The sequence below is a fragment of the Barbus barbus genome, assembly GCF_936440315.1.
Source record: "Barbus barbus genome assembly, chromosome: 4".
NCBI lineage: Eukaryota > Metazoa > Chordata > Actinopteri > Cypriniformes > Cyprinidae > Barbus > Barbus barbus.
The window spans coordinates 12,007,288-12,031,742 of record NC_136732.1 but is presented as its reverse complement, the minus strand read 5'-3'; the positions used below and the strand labels follow the sequence as shown (position 1 = coordinate 12,031,742).

The 24,455-nt window shown below is 38.3% G+C and overlaps 2 protein-coding genes across 2 annotated transcripts in view; one reads left to right on the top strand and one right to left on the bottom strand.

Moving 5' to 3' along the window:
* Positions 1 to 11,627: 11,627 nt before the first annotated feature.
* Positions 11,628 to 14,810, top strand: LOC306868654 (recoverin-like). The gene is made up of 3 exons (XM_079414917.1): positions 11,628 to 12,438; positions 12,739 to 12,850; positions 12,944 to 14,810. The coding sequence occupies exons 1-3, from the start codon at positions 12,058 to 12,060 to the stop codon at positions 13,060 to 13,062; spliced, it is 612 nt and encodes a 203-aa protein (XP_079271043.1). The 5' UTR covers positions 11,628 to 12,057; the 3' UTR covers positions 13,063 to 14,810.
* Positions 14,811 to 15,917: 1,107 nt separating this feature from the next.
* LOC306866334 (growth arrest-specific protein 7-like) overlaps positions 15,918 to 24,455 on the bottom strand; it is a 30,529-nt gene continuing 21,991 nt past the window's right edge. Inside the window, exons 8-10 of the mRNA XM_079411458.1 lie at positions 21,728 to 21,807; positions 20,756 to 20,854; positions 15,918 to 17,544 (exon numbers count right to left, since the gene is read on the bottom strand). Coding sequence (XP_079267584.1) covers positions 17,431 to 17,544; positions 20,756 to 20,854; positions 21,728 to 21,807 — 293 coding nt within the window. The 3' untranslated portion in view covers positions 15,918 to 17,430. The remainder of the gene's footprint in view (positions 17,545 to 20,755; positions 20,855 to 21,727; positions 21,808 to 24,455) is intronic.

Genomic DNA, 24,455 nt, shown 5'->3' with positions numbered 1-24,455 from the left:
TATAAAAATAAATAAATAAAAATTTTGTTACAGAAAATCAATAAAATTAATTTTATTAATTTGTATATTCATTAAAACTAATAGAAAAATAAAGCCTAAGCCTACAAGACAATAAGCAACAGTAAAACATGAATTAAACTTAATCAAATTGATTGTGAAAGTCGTTTCAACCATTTCTACAGCCATTGCAAAGAGACAGCAGAGAAAGAGCGTCTGTTTCTCGCATTCTCGCCTCTGCAGGACTTATTTTGATCTTTAACGTTAGAGCTTTCCTATTCTTGGAACAAAATTAATGCATAAGGTTGAGCATTACTCTTAATGAAAAATAAAAAAAATCCCACACACAACATTAGCAATATTACAATGACAATAGCTTATATTAAACATAACAATTATGTCACAGCAGGCCAGGCCAGCAGTCTGAGGCCGGAAGTGGGCGGAGTCAGTTCGGAAGATTTATTTTATTTTATTTTCTACTTTATTGAACAGTGTAAACTTTACAACCATAAATGGCCTGGTATAAAATGACAACAGACAAGCATCATAACATAAGGAGAAGAGGAAAAAAATAAAGTAAAATAAATAAATAAATAATAAATACTAGGGGTTTTCAACAAGTTGAAGATTTTCTACTAAATTACAGAAATTTACAGCATTCTTTTTCTTCATTCGTTTCAGCGACAAAAAAAATAATGACAGTTCCTTGTGAAATATATCGAAATTTGGAAGAATTTTCAAGAATCGGTTCTTATGCAAAAAGAACTTCCCAAGGATAATAATTGTGTTAATTGCTAAATCATGTTTCATCTTTCAAAAATAAACCAAATAATACATTTTCCTTTGTTAAAACATGTAAATCTTCAAATTTAGGAAATAACCAGTAATGCAAATCTTCCCAAAAGGCACAGGCAAATTTACAGTCAGTTCGGAAGATGGCGGTAGGATGGCAGAGTTAATGTCATGGCAGACGACGTGGTAAAAAACTATAGTTAGTTCATTTTTAATTATTGAGAGTGCTGAAGGAGCTCGCGGCGTTTATAAAAGCGTTCAAATTACTCAAAACGCCACACGCTATCATCATTTTATTCTTTCATAATGCATGAAAATGATAAAAAGTGAGTGAAGCCATTTAAAATGGTTTTCATGTAAAATGATTTCCATTTAATATTAACAAATTTAATTAAAATATTTGATAAATGCAAATAAATGCTGTTCATTAAACTGTATATTTATCAAAAATCCTGAAAAATAAAGCGTATCACCATTTCCACACAAAATATGAAATTGTAATGATTTCTAAAAGTTCATGTGGCACTGAAAACTGGACCAATGATAAAGAAAATAACATTACATTTTATAATGTATTAAAATTGAATAAAAAATTTTTTTTAATAATATTTCACAGTATTGCTGGTTTTTTTTCTTTTTTTTTTTTTTTGTTTTTAATAAATTCAGCCTTGATGCACAGAAGATATTTACTTCAAAATCATTCATAATTTTAATGTTTCGAACTCTTGGCAGGTACTTTAATAATAATGACATTTCTATATACTTTACTATAATACATTATAGTACTTTATTATATTGTTATCATTATTACTAAATGCTGCTTTTAATTTTTTTTGCAGGACAATAGTATGTATTACAATATAAGATATATACATGCCTCTATAATTTTTGGACAGGTACTGTAGTTTTTGCTCTTTTTGTCATTTTCTCACTGAAAATAAATGATACACATTAGCAGACATATATTATTTAATGGTGCTAAACAGTGTGTAATTTGTAGGCCTCTCCGTAAAAAGTAAGTTAAGGTAAAAGCACACAAAGAACTGTTTTAAACATTTTCAACATAATCTACATGATCAACATGATTGTAATGAGGGTTCTGGGACTTGGGAATCCATTTGCAGCTTTATTAGAAACAGAGTAAAACAGGCAGAAGTCAGTTAACAGCAGCGGGGATGTCAGAGGCAAATCCAAAGGCATAAACGGTAAACAGGCTTAGGTCGGGTCAGGCGGCAGAGAATCACAGAGTCTAGGTAAACAGTCCAAAAGGTCAAACACAAGAGATCAGTAGAAACAGGGAAAACGCTCAGTAGTGTTAGCCGGGGCAAAACAAGACTTCACAATGAGTGATTGAGTGAGAGCTGGTTAAAAAGGTGAGATGATGAGGAACACCTGAGGCAGTGATTAGCTCAGGTACGGGGTGTTCTGGGAAATGGAGTTCAGTAAAGTTTGTGACAGTACGACCTTAGGAATCTAGTCAGTTCTTGATTTAGCCGTTCCACTTGGCCATTGGATTCAGGGTGATAGCCGGAGGTCAGACTGACATTGATGCCGAGTTGTTGACAGAATGCGGACCAGACTCTGGAGGTGAATTGTGGTCCACGGTCCGAAACTATGTCCTCAGGTAGTCCATAGAAACGAAACACTTGATCTAGCAAAGCCTCTGCTGTTTCAAAGGCTGAGGGGAGCTTAGTAAGGGGAATGAGGCGGCATGCCTTGGAGAAACGGTCTATGACAGTGAGTATGGTGGTTTGATTTCTGGATGGAGGAAGATCAGTTACAAAGTCTATGGCAATGTGGGACCAAGGGCGTTGAGGTATGGGTAATGGTTGAAGTAGACCAGCTGGGCATTGACGGGGAGTTTGACATATTGCAAGTGACACAGTGTTGAACAAATGTAGAGACGTCTCTTTGAACTGAAGGCCACCAGAATCGGTTAGAAACAAGATGGGCTGTTGCTGTGTTGCCAGGGTGGCCAGAGCTGGGCGACTCGTGAACCATTTGTAGTATACGTTGACGGAGATTTGCAGGTACATAAGTTACATTGGGCGGACAGTCAGGTGGTGTTGGATCGTTGGTTTGAGCCTCACTGATTTCAGTCACGATATCCCATTGAACAGGAGCAAGAATGAGAGTTGTGGGAATGATCGGTTCACTGGTGAGATTTGAGGTTGTTGTTGAATCAAATTGTCGTGAAAGGGCATCTGCTTTAATATTCTTGGATCCAGGGCGGTATGTGACATGAAAGTTGAATCGGGAGAAGAATAGAGACCATCTTGCTTGGCGTGGATTGAGACGTTTAGCTGACCTGATGTATTCTAGGTTTCTGTGATCAGTGAGTACAATGAAGGGTTCTATGGCGCCTTCTAGCCAATGTCTCCACTCCTCAAAGGCCGCTTTCATGGCAAGCAATTCTCGGTCCCTCTCCTGCTGCTGTTGACCAGACGAGATAACGTTTGCCTCCCCTTAGCAGTGACGTTAGTGGGGCAGCTATGGTGCTGAAGTTGCGGATGAAGCGTCTGTAGAAATTGGCAAACCCCAGGAAACGTTGCAGATCTTTGGCAGTCTTTGGTGTGGGCCAGTTTAGGACAGAATTAATGTTTTTGTCATCCATTGCTACTCCGTCAGGACTGATGATGTAACCCAGAAACGACGTTAATGTTTGATGAAACTCGCACTTCTCCATCTTGGCATACAACTGGTGATCTATGAGACGTTTGAGAACTGCTCTTACGTGTTGCACATGAGACTCAAGTGTGTCAGAGTAGATCAGAATGTCATCCATGTACACAATCACCCATCGATTTAACATGTCCCTGAACACATCATTAATGAACGCCTGAAAGACAGATGGACTGTTGACAAGCCCGAACGGCATAACTAAGTATTCATAGTGTCCGTTGGTGGTGGAAAAGGCTGTCTTCCATTCATCACCCTCTCTGATGCGGATGAGATTATATGCATTGCGAAGATCAAGTTTGGTAAAGTACTTGGCTGAGCGAAGTAATTCGAGGGCGGCTGGAACTAGTGGGAGAGGGTAACGGAATTTCACAGTGATCTCGTTAAGATGGCGGTAATCAATGCAGGGACGCAGACCTCCATCCTTTTTCTTAACAAAGAAGAAGCCTGCCGATGCTGGTGAAGTAGATGGTCTGATGAAGCCCTTTGATAACTCCTCCTCCACATAAGTTTTCATGACCTCAGACTCCTGCTGGGTTAATGGAAAAATTCTGCCTCTGGTGGGTACTGCCCCGGTAAGGAGATCGATGGCACAATCATTTGGACGATGAGGAGGTAGTTGTGAGGCTTTGGACTTACTAAAGGCTTCACATAAATCGTGGTATTCAATCGGTAAACCTTGAATGTCTGGGCTTTCCTTGAGAAGGGGTTTGACTGACAGCAAGGGAAGAGTGCAGGGCAAAAGGCAGTTCTTGAGACATTTCTCCGACCACTGAACGATCTGTCGGGAGGACCATGAAATACAGGGGTTATGCTTCTCCAGCCATGGTAAGCCGAGAATTATGGGTTTCTGGGGTGACTCGATGACAAATAGACAAATTTTCTCTGAGTGAAGAGAGCCGGTTTTCAGTGTGACATCCTTGGTGATATATTTGACGTGTCCAGAACCCAGAGGACGACCATCTAGTGCTGCCACTGCCACATCAGAACCACATGGAACAAGAGGAAGAGAATGACTTTTAGCAAAGTTGATATCTATAAAATTGCCTGCGGCCCCAGAGTCAATCAATGCTAGAGAATCAAGGTGTGAGTCTTCAAAGATTATAGTTACTGGAACTTCGAGTGTGGATAACGAAGTTGAACTGGTACTCACCATAGATGACGCCTTGGAAGTTGGTCTTGTGGGACAAGCGTTTCTCATATGGCCTGCCTGACCACAGTAAAGGCACAAGTTCTCACGGCGTCGGCGCATTCTCTCTTCTGATGTGAGATGCGTTACACCCACTTGCATAGACTCAGGTTCTGGAGTGGTTCTTACATTAACAGCAGAGGGCAGTGTAGGAAAGCGCTGTGTGGTGTGTCTTGAGCGCATCAGATTGTCAATACGGATGGCGAGATCAATGAATCGTTCCAATGTTTTCCCCTCATCCCGACAAGCCAGTTCAGACTGGAGATCTGTTGAGAGACCCTTACGAAACAATAGTTTTAGTGAATCACTGTCCCAGCCTGTCTGCACAGCGAGAGTGCGAAAGGTAAGAGCATAATCAGCCGCCGTGCTGCTTCCCTGGCGTAGAGCTAATAACTGCTCTCCAACCTCCTTTCCGTCGACAGAATGTTCGAACACTTCTCGAAACTGTCGCATGAAGTCAGTGAAGGAGGGGAAAGACATACTACCACCTTCCCATATCGCCGTAGCCCAGTCTAGTGCTCTCCCCGTTAGTAATGAGCATACAAAGGAAACACGAGAGTCATCAGTAGGGTAGAGAAGGGGTTGTTGATTCATACATATAGTGCATTGTAGAAGAAATCCCTTACATTTTTTAGGAGCACCGTATTACTTCTCAGGAAGTGACAATTGTGGGCTGGTCATAGATGGACTGGGGTTTTGAGTAGCCGGCGGTGGTGTCGGAACAACTGGGGCTGAGAAGTTGCACAAAACCTGGAGCGTTTTGCCGTGAGCGAAGTGAGATGCTGCAGTTGTTGATGATGTGCTGCTAGCATCGAGGCTTGGGTTGATACCTCTGTGGAGAGTTGAGAAACAGCTGCTGGATTCTGTGTCGGCGAAGTCTTCTGTAATGAGGGTTCTGGGACTTGGGAATCCATTTGCAGCTTTATTAGAAACAGAGTAAAACAGGCAGAAGTCAGTTAACAGCAGCGGGGATGTCAGAGGCAAATCCAAAGGCATAAACGGTAAACAGGCTTAGGTCGGGTCAGGCGGCAGAGAATCACAGAGTCTAGGTAAACAGTCCAAAGGTCAAACACAAGAGATCAGTAGAAACAGGGAAAACGCTCAGTAGTGTTAGCCGGGGCAAAACAAGACTTCGCAATGAGTGATTGAGTGAGAGCTGGTTAAAAAGGTGAGATGATGAGGAACACCTGAGGCAGTGATTAGCTCAGGTACGGGGTGTTCTGGGAAATGGAGTTCAGTAAAGTCAATACTCAGGTGAGGGTGCCCTCCGGTGGTGTTCGGGGAGGGCCACAGAGACCGGATTCATGACAATGATGATGAGCCACAAATAGTAAAAGACCTCCAGACCGCTGTTGGATGGCTGCGGAAAAACCGTCATGTCTTCTGAGGTTTTGTGAAAGAGCCGTGGTATCTGAAATGAAAAGAAGACGACCAGGAGAAGGCCCTTCTTCAACTTGATCAGGCGGAAATGCATGATGATGAACACCTGGCCAAAGAGCCTTTCATGTTTCGTTTCCAGTTCAAGGAGGACATGGAAATTTTTCTTTATGAGTGTCTGGACAATAGGCGCCTCAGGATTAACTCCACGTTTATGGAGTTTTGATTTATTTTAGTTCTATTTTGTCATTTAGAATTAGTTAAATGTAGCCTATGTCTGCTGTGCCAAAATGCTCGCCTTGCTCTGTTCTGTGATGCGCGTTCATGACGTCACGTAATACGCAATTACGTGGAAAAGGTCACGCTTGACTTAGGCGGAAGTACCGAGTCAGTGTTTACAAATGTGCGGAAGGAGGACCACATACACATATTCAAATGTCTTTGTGTCAGTTTATCGTTTAAAATACCCATTTCGTGTGCGTATCCTGGTAAAAATACCATATTACGTGACGTCACGAACGCGCATCACAGAACAGAGCAAGGCGAGCATTTGTGCTTATAAAACTTAAACTTTTTTATTTATTTTTGAAATGACCGATCGTTTCGCTAGATAACACCCTTATTCATCGTCTGGTATCGTTTAAAGCCCTTTGAAGCTGCACTGAAACTGTCATTTGGACCTTGAACCGTTTGGGTCCCAATGAAGTCCATTTTATGGAGAAATGTTTTCATCAAAAACCTTAATTTCTTTTCGACTGAAGAAAGGAAGACATGGACATCTTGGATGACATGGGGGTGAGTAAATTATCAGCAAACGATTTTTTAAAAGTGAACTAATCCTTTAACATGGGCAGAGCAAGACAGAGCCTAAAAGCTTGTGAGAGTTGGCAACCCTGTATATATAACACACACACACACACACACACACACACACTTTCGATTAAATCGCTTTAATAAAAATCTTGATAACGTGGTTTCTGTCACTTTAAACTGAAAACACGGAAGTAGCGTAAGACAACACATGCTCTGCCCACTTCCGGCCTCAGACTGCTGTGACGTCATAGGGTTCTGCGGTTCTGCAGTTAGACCCTTCTCTCACTGCCTAGCACAGCAAAGGGTACCAAAAGGGTGGAGCTAAACTCACTGCAGAACGTTGATTGGTTGACTAGAATCGTCACTTTCGCGTGAAACAAGGGGATAAAGTTTCTGCTTCCTTCACTCGTTCCGCTCTGCTGTCCATGAGTGTTGGGCTTATTTACATCAGAGTGCGCAAACACAAAAAATATAACAGTGTATTTTATCATTTTATATTTTCACCCAGGCAATAGTTGTTTCTCAATATGCGTTCTTTTCTGTTCTTGTGAACTTATGAAACGTCATTACCCAAAAACCCGCGTAATTTTCTAAATATTACTGTTATTGTGTCATAAAATGTAGTTTTAAGAGTTTTTCAGGTGAGAATGTAGTTGTTTAAAATTCAAATCTGTGGTTTATTTATAAAGATAGCTCCTATTTGAAAATTTGCAGAGCTCCAGGCGAACACCGGGCGCTCAGTGATCCTGTCTCCGCCTCGAGCAGCAGTAGCTTAGCTAGTCCTTTCGACATTTGCCGCTGGCTCTGATGTCTCTGTAGTGATTAATAATGAGATACAATTCGTTTTGGGTATATTTAACAGGCATTCATGGTCTCATGAATCTATTATTTGTTCCTCGTCATATCGTTTTGGCTGAGCACAAAGTTATGTTTAACTTTATATATTCCACACCTATAAAGTAAGGGTACTGGCAGTGTTGGCGGTGGAAACGCAAGCTAGATCAGGGTGTTCGGTCCCGAATCGTACCGTACTGTTACTGTACTGACCCGTACCGCTCAGTGGAAACGAGCCATTTGCAGATCCTCTCCAAGTCATTAAGGTTTCGAGGCTGATGTTTGGCAACTCGAAACTTCAGCTCCCTCCACAGATTTTCTATGGGATTAAGGTCTGAAGACTGGCTAGGCCACTCCAGGACCTTAATGTGCTTCTTCTTGAGCTACTCCTTTGTTGCCTTGGCCGTGTGTTTTGGGTCATTGTCATGCTGGAAAACCCATCCACGACCCATTTTTCAATGCCCTGGCCCTGATGGTACATGGCCCCGTCCATCGTCCCTTTGATGCGGTGCAGTTGTCCTGTCCCCTTAGCAGAAAAACACCTCCAAAGCATAATGTTTCCACCTCCATGTTTGACGGTGGGGATGGTGTTCTTGGGGCCATAGGCAGCATTCCTCCTCCACCAAACATGGCGAGTTGGGTTGATGCCAAAGAGCTCGATTTTGGTCTCATCTGACCACAACACTTTAACCCAGTTCTCCTCTGAATCATTGGCAGACTTCAGACAGGCCTGTACATGTGCTTTCTTGAGCAGGGGGACCTTGTGGGCGCTGCAGGATTTCAGTCATTCACGGCGTAGTGTGTTACCAACTGTTTTCTTGGTGACTATGGTCCCAGCTGCCTTGAGATCATTGACAAGATCCTCCCGTGTATTTCTGGGCTGGTTCCTCACCGTTCTCATGATCATTGAAACTCCACGAGGTGAGATCTTGCATGGAGCCCCAGTCCGAGGGAGATGACAGTTATTTTGTGTTTCTTCCATTTGCGAATAATCGCACTAACTGTTATCAACTTCTCACCGAGCTGCTTGGCGATGGTCTTGTAGCCCATTCCAGCCTTCTGTAGGTCTACAATCTTGTCCCTGACATCCTTGGACAGCTCTTTGATCTTGGCCATGGTGGAGAGTTTAGAATCTGATTGATTGATTGCTTCTATGGACAGGTGTCTTTTCCACAGGTAACAAACTGAGATTAGGAGCGCTCCCTTTAAGAGAGTGCTGCTAATCTCTGCTCCTTACCTGTATAAAAAACACCTGGGAGCCAGAAATCTTGCTTATTGATAGGGGATCAAATACTTATTTGACTCATTAAAATGCAAATCAATTTATAACTTTTCTGAAATGCGTTTTTTTGTTGATGTTGTTGTTATTATTCTGTCTCTCACTGTTCAAATAAACCAACCATTAAAATTATGGTTATAATTTGATAATTTCTTAATTTGATAATTTGACTGATAATTTCTTTGTCAGTGGACAAACGTACAAAATCAGCAGGGGATCAAATAATTTTTTTCCCACTGTATATGTCAAAAATATATATTATATATTTATTTATGCAACATTATTAACCCAACATATATATATATACAAAAAAACTGTATGTGTTTTCTCGTTTTAATTTAATTAAATTTTTTAAAATATCTATAATTTGCAATTATTTAAACATATAAATATATATATTTACTTATATAATATCAGCATGTATCGATGGGTTTTAGGATGGGTATAGACAGGCCTACATAACATATGTCCAAAAATATATGTGTTAATATATGTTTGTACTTCATATGACAATATACTGTATTTCATACATGCCTTACATGTGTTTATGGGATTCAAGGTTGCTGCTATTTTGCACTTTCAGCATTGCTTTTTATTGTTGGAGCAATATTGGCTCAACATATGTTATGATTTTGCACTCAACTTGCTAATTTGAATGATGGCATAGGGAGGACAAGCAACAGGAATGCGCAATGTTTAAGAATCCAGTGTTTTTGCAATTCCATGTAGTGCAGTACTGTCTCAAAATGCAGAAAAGAAAGAGTAAAAAACGGTCAGAAAAAAAAAAAAAAAATTATTCAGAAAAAAACCCATTAAGGTTAATGCTAATGATCCCGAATAAAAAGCTAAGAATCAAAGCACAGCAGACACTATCACTAAGATCAGTTTCCCTTGTTTGGCTGGCAGATCTGTCGTAAGCCATAAGCTGGTTAACAGAGCAGTACTGACCTCCAATGACTTGAGGCAACACAAATAGGTGATATGTGCTAATGAGGTCAGAGCTGTCAGTAGCTCAGGCTGTCCACCAAACAAACCGAAGCACAACAACCCCAACACACAAACCACAATAAACCACATCAAATTTAAAAAAGTAACTCTAATTGACATGACACTTAGGACAGGGTTTCAAAATCCAATATGCCTGTCTATCATAAATATAGAAAAGTCATGACCCTGATACTACTAAAGGAAACTCTCCTCACTGAACCCCACTCAGGGCAGGATGCACAGAATAAGTGAGCAGCCATTCACACTCTTGCGTTTAAAGCCTGACACAACTGAATGGAACAGAATGCATCATAAACTCAGCATGAATCCTAAAATAAACTAAATGGAACTGCATTACACCACAACAGCCGCTTCCAATGCAGACAGCTTCTCTGCTAGCAGCAGATGTGGTGTAATATCAACTCTATTCCTGTTAGCTTTGCCATACTGTCTCGGCATAACCAGCCAAGGATGTACATTCTTAAAAATAAAAGGGGTTGACATAGAACAGGGGTGTCCAAACACGGTCCTGGTGGGCCACTGTCCTGCAGCTTCAAATTTCCACAACACACCTGCCTGGATGTTTCTAGTAAGACCTTGATTAACTAAAAACTCTACAGGACATTGGCCCTCCAAGAGCAGAATTGGACACCCCTGCCATAAAAGAACCAGTTGTGGCTCCTCACAGAATCTTTCAGTAAAATGTTCTTAAAAGATTAATTTTTTCTTAGTGTGAAGAATATTTTTCCACTAAAGAACCTTTTTTGGAATGGAAAGATTCCATGGATGTTATTAAAGGTTCTTCATGGAACCATAGAGGCTTATAAGGAAACTTTATTTTTTTTAGAGTGCATGGAATTGATTGACTATTATGATCAAGAAGAAACTCAAGTAAGAAAGGGTAAGGATCATTGACAGGCCATGACCCACAAGAGAGGTCATTTCATGGATGGGAGCCAAATGAAACCAAAGCTTTAGGTCCAAAATGTTCAAAACTGCTCAGATGGATAGGCAGAAAAATGCAACAACCATAGCTGAAACACATGGGGCATTCCAAAAAAAAAAAAGGTCTCCCATGTCAGGCCCATGACTTATTTTGAGTATCTATCCACTTGTTATTCATGACATAAGGAATACCATTTCTGGGACCAAGTCTCTACTCGTTTCAATTGAGAATCCCAAACAGTCATTTATGACCATTATTTATTTATAGCACAATTTAAGCTAAGCTTTAAAAAACTCACAACAGTCTCCAGGCTCATAATGTCCTGGACACCAATATTTAAAAATTTTTTAAAAAATAAATCTGGCCAACTGGGATTTCGTTTATTGTTCGGTAGTACTACAGCACACTGTGAGTATACCTTGGCACAGTTTTTCGCATTTGGCATCTGATTTGTATTTGACCTAGAAATGATGACGTGTGGCGCCAGATGTCAAAGCCCCAAAATAGTGTTTCTTGAAGAGACTTGCACACTACTATAACATGAACCACCCACTGTTCATTTTTCCAAAGATAAAATAACAATTTGTAGGGTGTTGTCCCATTCATAGATGCACCTCCGGGTTTTTACACATCCTGTTAATTACCTAGTTCATTTAGAGTAACAGCAGATGGTCATGTAAGCTGGTGGGCTTTACTGGAATATGAACCCCCAATGTAAAGCGCACTCGTCCCACACTTTGAGCGACGCTAATCGTGTTGCTCATCTCACTTGATGACACAGGTCATTCAGTAGCAAAGGGCAGAGTTTTGTTTCCTATCCTCGTATTGTAAGACCCTGTTGTGAAGGAGCAAATCAACATAATGCAGCACTCATCAGAAGTAGTGTGACGTAACTAACTAATCTTTCAGTAAGCCTATCTGGATTTAAATAGAGATATACATAATCCCATTCAGCACTTAGAGGAGCTGTCAGAGGGAGCCAAACCCAAAGAGGGGCCAGTGACAGCACTCAACACAACACCGTCCCGTTGTCCTGGTTGGAGAAAGAAATGGTGAAAGCAGAGATATTGTGAGACAAGACAGGAGGCAAGAGAGGAGGGTGGGTGAAATCAGAAGGAGACTCAGCAAATCTGCCCCTTTGACCCGCTTGTACAGCTTGGGAATATGGGGAACACCAAGAGCGGCGCTTTGTCCAAAGAGATTCTGGATGACCTGAAGCTGAACACCAAATACACAGAGGAAGAGCTCTGCACATGGTATGCCACCTTCCTCAAAGAGTGTCCCACTGGACGCATTACTAAGGAACAGTTCGAGGGCATCTACGCCAGTTTCTTTCCAGATGCCGATCCTACCGCTTACGCTCGGCACGTCTTCCGCAGCTTTGACACTAATGCCGATGGCACCTTGGACTTTAAGGAGTACATTGTGGCACTTCACCTTACCTCGTCAGGCAAGACCCTGCGCAAACTCGAATGGGCGTTCGCTCTGTACGACGTAGACGGCAACGGGACCATCAGTAAAAACGAGGTGCAGGAGATTGTCCGGGTGAGTATCGCTGATAATTGGCATCCTGCATTTGCTGTTGATTATGGAAAGTGTGCAAGACTGATGTTCGTTAAATGGGTTTGTTTGCATTCATTGCTCATGGCATTTAGTAGTAAGTTGTAGTATGTAATACAACAGTTATGACCAGATGGATCAAGAAGCTCAGGATAGATTACACCACCTGATAATACAACTCTCAATCACTTGAGCATGGCCGATGCCAGTAGTTTCGATATGCCATTCAGTAGTGTCATGTTAAGAATATCAGAATTGTAATATTTTGTATTCTCCCGGTAACAGTCAATATTCAACATGATTCCCGTCGATGACCAGAAAAACCTTCCGGAAGATGAGAACACGCCAGAAAAGCGAGCGGACAAAATCTGGAACTTTTTCGGAAAGAATGAAGATGGTAATAACTAATCACACAATGTGCTATTGCTGTAGTCTACACAAATCATGCTGTACTCTAATAATCCATGCATCTTCACAATTGTCTTCACAGATAAGATTGGAGAGGGGGAATTCATTCAGGGTGTCATGGAAAACAAAGACATCTTGAGGTTGATACAGTTCGACGAGCCAAAGAAGATTCAGGAAAAACTTAAAGAGAAGAAGCATTAATGGCCACATTCCCATGAGACTGATTTCTATTCATTTGACACTAAACCTACACGATCCAGACTGCCTCTCCAGGCCTCATGCTGGAGACATTCAGACACTCCATCCATACACACGTCAGAGCCATGAACCAGACAAATGTAGATTTTCGTGTAACACATACAACTCTTGTGTTCTGGACCATCACCACCTCTACCTGAAGGGCCTCACTGCTATTTCGATTGCTTTTAGAATCCAATCGATAAGAGGTCCAAACGAATTAGGCTCGTGTTAACAGTCCATCTCTCTGCTCAATCCTCTTAGGATCTGAAGGTCGGGTAATACAAATCCACAGGGTCCAGTGGCTCTCCTCTTTTAGATCCCTTCAGGGTTAAGGTGGTTTAAGTGCTAAACATGCATTCATCAGACTCTGAAACCATCTGTTTAGCAGGTGACTGGAGATTTTTTAAAGAACAAATTTCTTGTACTGTGTTTCTTAGGATGTGTAGAAACGGTGATGAGAATTTAGGAATACATATTAAACATTTAAGTCTACGTCATTACTTATCAATCCACCAATAACAATTAGCCACATAAAACTCAGTTTCAGCCCATTTCAGATCAAATATTACTGTTGTACTGTTAAAATAACCATGTACAAGCCAGTCACGATTGACTGTGATTTCTGTCCGTGTATTTGTATTATAATTTTGCAACCTGATGTTATAGATGAGTACCAATGTCAACACGTTGTTCATGTTCTTTTTTCAGTCAATTCAATATACTGTATATAAATGTATGAAGGGCTCATTTGCAAAAACAGATAACTCAATAATGGTGTTTTTTCATTGTGTATTCCAATTAATCTCAATCAAACTGCAGTTGGGTTATTTTGATTAGGTAAAAAATAACAAAAAATACAGCGAACACAATGCAGCACAATAAAACATGATAACATAATAAAAAACATGATTTTTGAAAATTAAAAAAAAAATGGAGTTATGTTTTTGCAAATAAACTCTTCATATTTTTGAGCTGATTTTTAGAGCAAGTAATTGTTTATATCATATAACCACCACTCTTTGTTCAGAAAGTTACTGGCCTACTTTTGTACACGATATCACACAAATCAAAGCTGTCTCAAAATTTATATTTATCGGGATTTTTATTTTTATTATATTTAATTATCAGATTGAGTTCAGAGTTAGATTAGAGTCTTGATTCTCTAAGCAAGTTTAGACTTACTAAACTTGAATATTAGAAAGGGTCTCACCTTAAGTGTATCTTTACCATGTTGACGCTGCTTATGGCCAAAGCTCTAAGGACAAGCCTGAAACATAGGGGCTTACCTCTTTCTTTTCTTAAAGCCGTCTTTGGCTCAGGCTAATGCATGGCCTGGTTTCAGCAGTGGGACAGTGAGCTGCAAAACAATGGCCAGAGCTCTGCAGCATGGCTCATTGCATTGACTCAGTGGAAAACGGAGGCTAAAAGGTCACTTAAGAGTATCATTATTATTAGTAGAGTAAGTGTTGGATTAAAATGACTTGAAAGAAGTCTTTTAATGGAAATATGGGTTTTTGATTTAGTATGCCATTGTTTTGAAGCAGGAGTTCAAGGTTTGGCTGGTTAGCTGCAAACGTTAGGATAAATACACTCTGCATGCAAAATGCATCTTTCTCAATCAACGGCCATTTAGGAGTTGGCTTGTTTTCTGAAGAAATACATATATTTTTTGCAACATATAAAAACGTCATTGTTATGGTAGACACTTTTTCAGTAACCAATTTTTGGGGTACTCAAGTGATTGGCTTAGAAATATAATAGAAAAAAGTTGGCACACCTGGGCTCCAAAAATACAATAATTTCATAGACTATCACAAAGATATAGTATTACACACACACGCACACACATATATATATATATTTTTTTTTTTCTTTTTGATGGAGCACCGTTTGAGAGTTTTTCCATGGAACTGCATACTTTTGTCTTGATTTAATTTTTTTCTCAGAAATAAAAAATAAATAAAATAAAATACAAAATACTGAACTGAAGGCCCATCAAGCAAAGACAGCAGCATAAAATAAAATATATAAAACAATTAAAACGGAACTGAAGCAAAAAAATCAATAAAATCTTTTGAATACAGTACAGATTTAATAATATACCAACTGAACGATGACATGCTTTAGCTTTTTCCCCTCATCATAACTTTGATGCTGGTTATTTCTGCTAAGGATAAATTATTTTTGAGATCTCTGAGCATCTATATGGCATCCTGAAGCTGTCCGTATACATGCAAATGCTACATGCTAATGTTACTGAAAAGAAGAAACCTCAATGGTGATAAACAATTAGAGTTCTTTTTTATTATTATTATAGACAATGTAGTCATTTCCTGGGCAAATTCAACATAAACATCATATAAGGAGTCATCATATAAGTTGAGAGCAAATAAATCAACATTTACAATATTATATATATATATATATATATATATATAAAAGATATAGTTTGGAACACAGACTACACATAATGCACACCATTGACATCAAGTTTCAATACAATTTCTGCAACATGTAGTTCTAGAATAGCTTGGGCAATGCAGTACAGTAAAACTTGTTACATGCTAAACAGCAAATGTAAACCAGTCATACCCCATGTTAGGTGAAAATAGAGCGATTGTTAGTAACTTCTAAATAATAAAGTAAATAATAACCTGAATACATTACCTTTCATGGTACAGCACTTTTCCTTATAAATGTTAGATTTATGTCACATTATCGGACAAGCTAATGAGCATTTTACAATGTTTTCAGCTGAGCACTTGTGATCCAAATCATGTATTTCTGGTGTGCTTGAATTTTTATTTTTTATTTTTACACTAATTCCATGCTTGTTTTTAAGGGCCAATATATTTATCTAACTCGAACCACTAATGGTTTTCTTCCCATCCTGACTAATAGTAAAAATAAATACAAATCTGGTAGGAATTTGAACGAAAGCACAGATATTTTAATTTCCCAAAGTGTGCTTTGATTTCTTGTGCTATATAAATATATCAAATTCTTCAATATCACCGTATAAAGTTTGAAAATTGCAAGGTTTCATCTATCTTCCAGTATTCGAGCTGCGTGGTTCAAACAATGTTTGAATTAGCTGCCTATGGCAATGTGCATTCAGCAGAAAACTGTGGCATCCATCAGTTAAATGTTTACGTATATTTTAAAACATAGTACGACGAAGACTACAGAGAGATGAGCATGATGTAGGATGAGCCTGACAACAAATACGCACAAAAAAAACGCCACGCACATATTTACAATTATGTACAAACACTTAACACAATAGATTGTGAACATTCCAAGGCAATTAACCTTTAGGCACTAAAAGGTGTACATTATAACACAAATCGTTAGAATTCACATCTGATCCACCTTTGATTGACACCTTGGATTCTACAGCCGAACCATATAATTCCACCTTTAAGAAACAGTCTTTAAACTGCTTTAGAGCAACCTAGAGAAGAAGTTTAGACGCCAACAGAGTAAATCTGGCTGCATAAGGGGATTTCTTGGCTTCAACTGGGAAAAATTATATGACTTTGCTATCGAGTCCTGGCTAGTTGACATGTCTTCCACGAACACAATCAATGGACTAACCAGCACCACTCAACTTACACATCCATTAACCATACACAACTAGTCCTACATTTAGACAAAACATGCTTTTCTGTAAAAGAAATCTGCAAAAATATGAAAATATATCAATTCCATACCTAAACAATGCAACCTGATCCCTCTCTCATAAGGAAGGCTGTTGATTCGCCAGCAGTTTATGTGGAGTTTGTGAAAATAGCATTAAAAACTTTCCACTGCATTCCTTGTTGCAAAAAAAACCGTTTTAAATACAATACAGATTTAACAATACTAAACAATGATATGCTTTAATCTTTGATTGGATGGAATTTGTTTAACAGGCATCCACTGCGGCAAATAAACAAAGAGGTGTTTTACTGTACAGTGTTTGTTCAGATCTCTATCAATGGTGCCTCGACTACTTGAATCATGTTAATGTATAATAGACATACCGGGAAGTCTTAAGTAGCATCTTATTCAAAGGACATGCAGGATTATATGGATGGCTACTCAGTATCATAATGAGCCTGCTGTGCTGCTGTCCTTTCCCGCCATTCGTTCCACATGACATTAAGAAAATCTTCTATAAAGCTTTGAGCTTGTAATTATCTAATATTTTCAGTGGAAATCCACAAAACAAGCAGTGCTTCGAGGGGTTATACCTGTATGGCTTTGGCTGAGAGGTTGAAGTACTCAGGTAGACAGGCATGCAGGTAGATTCATATAGTATAATGTGTGTGTGTGTGTGTGTTTTGACTAGATGTCCATGTCCACAGGTCTCAGATCCCCTGTCTTGTGTTCCTTTACCCAAAGCTCTCTGTCTTTGGCAGGATCCACACTCTGCAGGAGCTGGTCCACTGGCTCCATCGTCTAAGAAACGAGACAAATCAGAAAAGGTCTAAGATTTTTGCTACCACAAACACTACTAAAATGTACACTACCCTTTAAACATTTTGGGGAGGAAATGTACACTTTCATTCAGCAAGGATGCAATAATTTGATCAAAAGTCACACTATAATTTATAATATACAAACGATTTCTATTTAAAATGAATGCTGTTCATTAGAATCTTCTGTTCAAGCTGCTTTCAGCATTAGAAAAGTTTCTTGAGCAGCGAATCAGCTTATTGAAATGGAAAAATGTGTAGCCATTTATATTTCTTATCTTAAATCTAAATGTAATCTATTATTATTTGTAAATTTTATAAAACCTATTAAAGTGTGAATGTAATGAATGGGCACATGTAAAATTGGCTAATATTATGATAAAATAAGAATAAGGACACACTAAATGCCAATAACACGAATAAAAGTAATTTTAATGGGTAGAAGCTCCTTAAACTAACATATCATGTATAATGTGTATAAGTGTGTAAAATATGTGTATCATTTTTACATGGAATGTAGACAGGTGTAATATGGGAAAAGGCTGTATGTTCTCAGCTATGCTCAGTATGTAATACGCCTTTCCACTGACAAGTGACATGCTTGTAAAAATGTCACTGCAAATACAAATACAAATACATATACATATATATATATATAGGGCTGTGCAAATAATCGAATGCGATGATCATGCGCATCTAGTCAGTAAAGCCGGTTCTGTGATTAGTAGTTAATATCCTTCATGTGCTTTCAGATGGAGCGGCATGTAATACACAGAGGCATAGTTCGCGTTCAAAATCGAATGCGATTTATTATATATATCGCACACATATATATAATAAAGCCACATATAATTTCTGTCTTCAAAAAGTCTTTTTTGGCCACTTCATTAACTGTCACAGGAAACATGTCCATTAAGGGTGAGATCCATCTGTTAAACACACTCAGACTTATGGTGAGTGTTACTCTGTGAAGTTGCGAGCGCTGGCAGCTAGTCTCCTGTGAAGATAGCAGCTTTCACTAGCTCACCCCAAGGGCTCTGGAGCAGGTGTTTACACTCTGTTTGCCCTGAAACACGAGCTGTGCGGATTTCTAATGTGTCTTAACTTCAGCAAATCATTATGTTACCGAAATCCACACATTATCTGAAGATTATCTTGACAAGCACAAATACAGAGAAATGGAGGCATTTGAATTTACAAGAGTTACTTGAGTTAGCTTGTATAATAAGTGTTTCCAATTTTTCCACTTTTTTATTTTAATTTTTTTTTTTTTTTACTTTGTATCTCTTAATCATAAAAAGTATTCAGACCCTTACAAGTTCATGTCTTTGCTTAATATAACAAAAAATCAAACCTATTGCACAGAATTGATCCATTTGGAAGAACGTCTTCAATGTGGCTGGAAGGCCAAATCTAATTTATGTGGGCTGATTGATGTGGATCCATCCTAAGGTGGAGAAGCATCTGGACAGTTTCTGGATGTCAAATGTTAGTGGATGACGTTAGTAGTTAAAGTGATTCTCTACACCTGCGTTTCCTCTGCTAGGACACCTGTGTGAACCTCAGGAGAGCTGATTTCATACATTAAAATCACCAAAACACCAGCTGATTCAGTCACTGAGCACAAATGACTCAGAAAACTGAAATTATTTCTGAGAAAAACTTGTGCTGAATTTATTTGCACTGAGAACAGAGCACATGACAAAGCTCATGTAATGAGATTCTTAACCCTCTAAGCGCCAAAGTCGCAAAATTGCGACAAGACGTCATACTTCATGAAATGGGCTGTAGTTCCTAATCTGGTGTAATGGCTCATTTGTATTCCCTTCCACTAGATGGCAGACATGTAGTACTTCGATTCTAGACCAAAATTGTTCGAGGAAATAGCATAGTAAGTGAGCTATCGTGTCATTAATGCGGAAGCAATTCAGTTCATAGCGTCCGAGTAAATTGTGAGATTTGTGAGAGAAAATCGCCAAACGGCTAATAAAAAGTTGTACTGTGAGGATGTGTTGCAAATGTTATTGGCCGATTCTGACTCTGAAGGGGAATATTTGCCTTTTGGAAATGACGATCGGCCGTCTAATGATCGCGCTTCTCCCGGTACACCTTTTCCGCGCAATTGTGCCGCTGCGCAAGGCGCGATCGTTCACAAAGCACAAACAAGTGATCATTTCAACACTTTGCCCAATGGGGATGGGGGTGGCAGGGGTGGACGTGGTCTTAGTGTCCATAGGAGAGCTGTTTCTCTCTGATAATCGGCCAGATTGCGCTGTTTGTTCTGATCGCGCGCGCTCTAAGTGCCGCCGGCAGACAGTACAGGTGCGGTGTGTGGGGTCGGTCTGTGCGCTGTGCCATGCAATGAGAGGTACCATACTCTCAAGAACTATAAACTGTCACATAGATACCTGATTGGACAGATAGCTGGTCAACTGATCAAAAAATAGGCACATGTATTTTACTATGGCACAGTAATATAGTAATAATTTACTACTTTCTCCTGTTTTACTGTTGATTTCCTCTTTTCCTGATCATTTGGAATGAGGATAAAAAGACAAAAAAACAACAACAACATGCAAATAAGTTCAACCATCCATTCAATATCTATTATTTCCTGAATATTACTGATGAACTGATCAAAAAGTAGGCTACTGCTCACATGCGTTTTACTACTATATAGTAATAGGCACATGTATTTTACTATGGCACAGTAATATAGTAATAATTTACTACTTTCTCCTGTTTTATTGTTGGTTTCCTCTTTTCTGATCATTTGGAATGAGGAGAAAAAGACAAAAAAACAAAAAAAAAAAATCAAACATCAATTCAATATCTACTATTTCCTAAATATTATGAAATTCAAGCCCTGATGACGTCATAATATGCAAATTAGATGAGTATATTTACACCCCACATAAACTTTCGGTCATGCCCAACATTTTTTTAATTTACAGTAGATCTCTATCTTTAAGCCCTTTCAAGCCACAAGCTTTTGAAATCTTGATGTCAAAATCCAGCATTTTTTCCAAAAAACCCTGGCGCCTAAAGGGTTAAATTGTATGAAAGATAATTTGAAAACCGCTTTAATGAAATTCTAATGCAGTATAGATAGCTGCAGATAATATCTGAATATGAAGCAAAGTTGGGTTATGAAACGGTGTTGTTTCCCAGAAGAACACACTGCTGTTACTCACACTTTGGTTGAACATGTCCGTCTCATGCCGCAGTGTGGTGTACTGACGCAGAAGCTGCTGTATCGTCTCTACCCGCTCCACCTCCAGCCTCTCCAACTCCTTCAGAACACAAACACAGACAATCACACACCTAAGATCCGCCTGCATATTACTATTACTATTTTAAAATTCTTTATTCATAATAAAGTATAAACCTTTCAAGACAGACCTACCATGAGCATACAGATTAAGCAATGGTATATGATACAGAAGCCACAATATTGTTTTTCATTTTTAGAATACTGCATTATGTTTCTAAATTCCCTGTAAAGAACTACACTACCCACAATCCTCCACCAAGCTCCACCAATCAGAAAAGAGGATTATAGCAGAAACCTGTACATCATTTCTGTAAATCAAAACCTTGATATATATATCGTTTTATACTTATACTAAACGAATGTCAGCCAATAGTTTTATAATGATCAGTATATTATGGCATGTGCAGTGCTTCATGGGATTTGTAGTTCATTGCCTAACTCAAATATTTTTTTTTTTCTAAATTAAATCAAAATCTGTGATGAATCATCTCAGACCTGGTTGTATTAGTTCATGCTTACAACTCTTTATTAGAAATGTAAATTCTATAAAGAAAACAAAGAGGAAAAATGCAGGAATTAGTTTTATTTACTGCTATTATTAATTATAGTACTTGTAACATTAGTGTGTTTTTCCCATATTGCCGTTGCTGCCATTTTGTAAAAGCTATAAGCAACAATTACTGTTTTACCACAATTAATAGGTAAATAATAAAAATAATAATAAAAGGGCTGTTATGAATAATTTATTATAATGATAAATGAGCCTCATAAAGAAGAATCATTAAGGAAATTCAGATATCACTGCATTATGAATATGCATGAAGTGTCATTTTGCACAAGGAAATTAGAGAGAGTAGAAAATAATTAGTAGTAAAATAATATAAATAATTACCAGGCTTGTGGTGACCATCTCCTCAAACCACTTTGACTGAGCCTGATTATAAAGGTCCACACAGCGCATTAGATCATCACCTATTCACATAAAACACAGACACATCATTACAATCATGCATGCAAAATAAAATATTAAATATGTAGTGAGGTTAATTCTTAAACCGAGACAACATAAACTTGGATTTTTAAAGCATTTAACTTCTTGAAGTCTTGAAGCATTTTAATGTAAACATATTGAAAACATATCAGAAATTATGTAAGAAAAATCTTTCAAATACACAAGAACTTATGTAGTTAATTTAAATGAATCTTAGCAATTCTTTCCAAAGTGTACACTGCATGCTTCATGCGATCAGATGATCATTCAATATGGTTTTATTAAAAAAGTCACAATCACAAGCTTGTCTTGATAGTGAAACAATTGATTTTGCTTCTCAACTGAATAAATAAACCTTGTTTTATTTGGATATTTTTACTAGTAAACTAGTGAAATATACTCGTTTTATTTAATATTTTCTTATTTAATCAGTGTTTGACTTTACCAGCAGGGGACAGTCTAAACTCATTTATTACTATTTGTAAGAAACCCTTCTTTAATACAATAATCACAGGTATCATTTAAACTCAAGCTGTTTTGCAGGAAAAGCTGTTCCCAAACTGCACTACTGGGCTTTACAATTACATGCATAATTAAAGGTAAACTGAGGCAAAAGGAGGCAGACGTGAAAGAGAAAAATATCGACAGCTTGGAAGAAAAAAAGAAACAGATCACTCTATCTATATGTAAATGAGATCCAGGCTTTAAAGACATTTGCATTAGTGATTTGATCCGTCATGATTATTGAAGGAAAACGGCGTTTGAGCCATGCTTAATGTCTGGCTGTTGATTTATAGCGGGAACTGCGACTTGTTCAGCGCGTGGGAGTTTGAGAAAGGGAGAGACACAGATAACATCATACAGGGTTTTTCTACTGAGCTCAGCTGCAGAGGAAAGCACTGTAAAGCTCTTGGCAGCAGCACAATTAAAAACAATCTCCTGCAGTCAAGCACTGGGAAAGACCTCTACAAACAAAGAAAATCAAAGCTGACTGAATCTAAAACACCATTTGACATCTCACAGCACAATTATCACATGGCTTACTGTAACAGGGGTGATTATAATCAATAACAAACGAGTTCAATAATATAAACTAGGTTTTTACATAGCCTTTTTAAATGTGTGCTAGAGTGTTGTGGCTGGCTGCCAGTGTGTTGCTTTGCATTGCTATGCATTGCTAATGTTTCTGGGTGGTTAATAGGACGTTGCTTGCTGGTTGAAAGAAAGTCTCTATAGCTTGCTCATTCAGTGTAAGTCTAAAGCAAGGTTTTGCAGACCTCTAAATATAATCATCCCCTTGCAAGACCCTTCCTGAAATCTAAAGGCAATTATACATTTTCATGTATATAGCCCCATACAGTGTGAGACAATATAAATGAGATCACTTCTCATTATTAACTGATTACTAACTACAACTTTTGCTTCTAACTCCTAATTTGCTGCTTATTAATAGTTAGTAAGGTAGTTGTTTAGTTTATGGGGTCAGGTTAAGGGATCTGAAATATGGTCATGCAGAATAAGACATTAATATGTGCTTTATAAGTACTAATAATCAACCAATATGCTAGTAATGTGCAACTAGTTAATAGTGAGAATTGATCCTTAAACTAAAGTGTTACCACAAATTCACACGAGTGTAATATTACAACATGTTATTTGCAAAATAAAATCACTGCCCTGATTTGTATATTTTAACTTCACTGGACTCAAAACAAATGATTAAAATACTCTGGAAAATATATATTTTTTTGTTAGTTGACATTTTTGTTACCTGCTATTTATCTGTTTACATTTTACAACCCTCAAGGACCAAGATTAGAGTGACAACGGTGGGAAATTGCATAGAAATATAAATAATTCTGTATTATGTGAACTTTTTTTCTCTCCTTACTGTTCAATGATTTGGTCTTCCAATTTATTACTCTCTTTGAAAAAAAAAATATGTAATATAAATAATAAAAAATTGACAAATGTTACATTTTTGTGTTAATATATTTAATAAACATAAAAAGTTAACTAAACTCTGACATGCCTAAAAACTCAATTTTCAATCAGTCAATGAATCAATCAATCAATCAATCAATAATATTTTTCAAAGTAGCCACTTGCAGATTTGAAAACCCCTCATGCAACAGATTTGTCACCTATTTTATATATTATATTGTCTGCCAGAGAAAAAAAATTAAACGTACTAAAATATGTCATTTTATTTGATGACCAGCAAGCCATGTGACCAATGATCGGCATTAAAGATACATGAACATGCAAATGTGTTGTTAAATTATTGAAGTCGAAGATGAATTCTCAATGGTGCTTTATGTAAATATTTGACGTCAAAGGGGTTCAGCTACTTAAATATTAAAATAAATATATTATTATCAAGGCACTTTCTGTTACTTTGAAGTGAGCACATTGTTATGCATATCACATTAATGTTGTGGTTTGGGAAGTTGAATCATGAAGCAGGAACTTCTCTCACAGCGCTGTTATAGTCTGAAGCACTCTGTGTTGTGGCTGTGTGTGAGTCTGTCATGGTCATTTGGTCCTCTGTGCTGATGAAGTCGGTCTAGAAGCACTGAATAAGACACCATTAGGGTCCTCAATAATGCACCAGTCACTCAGGCCAACA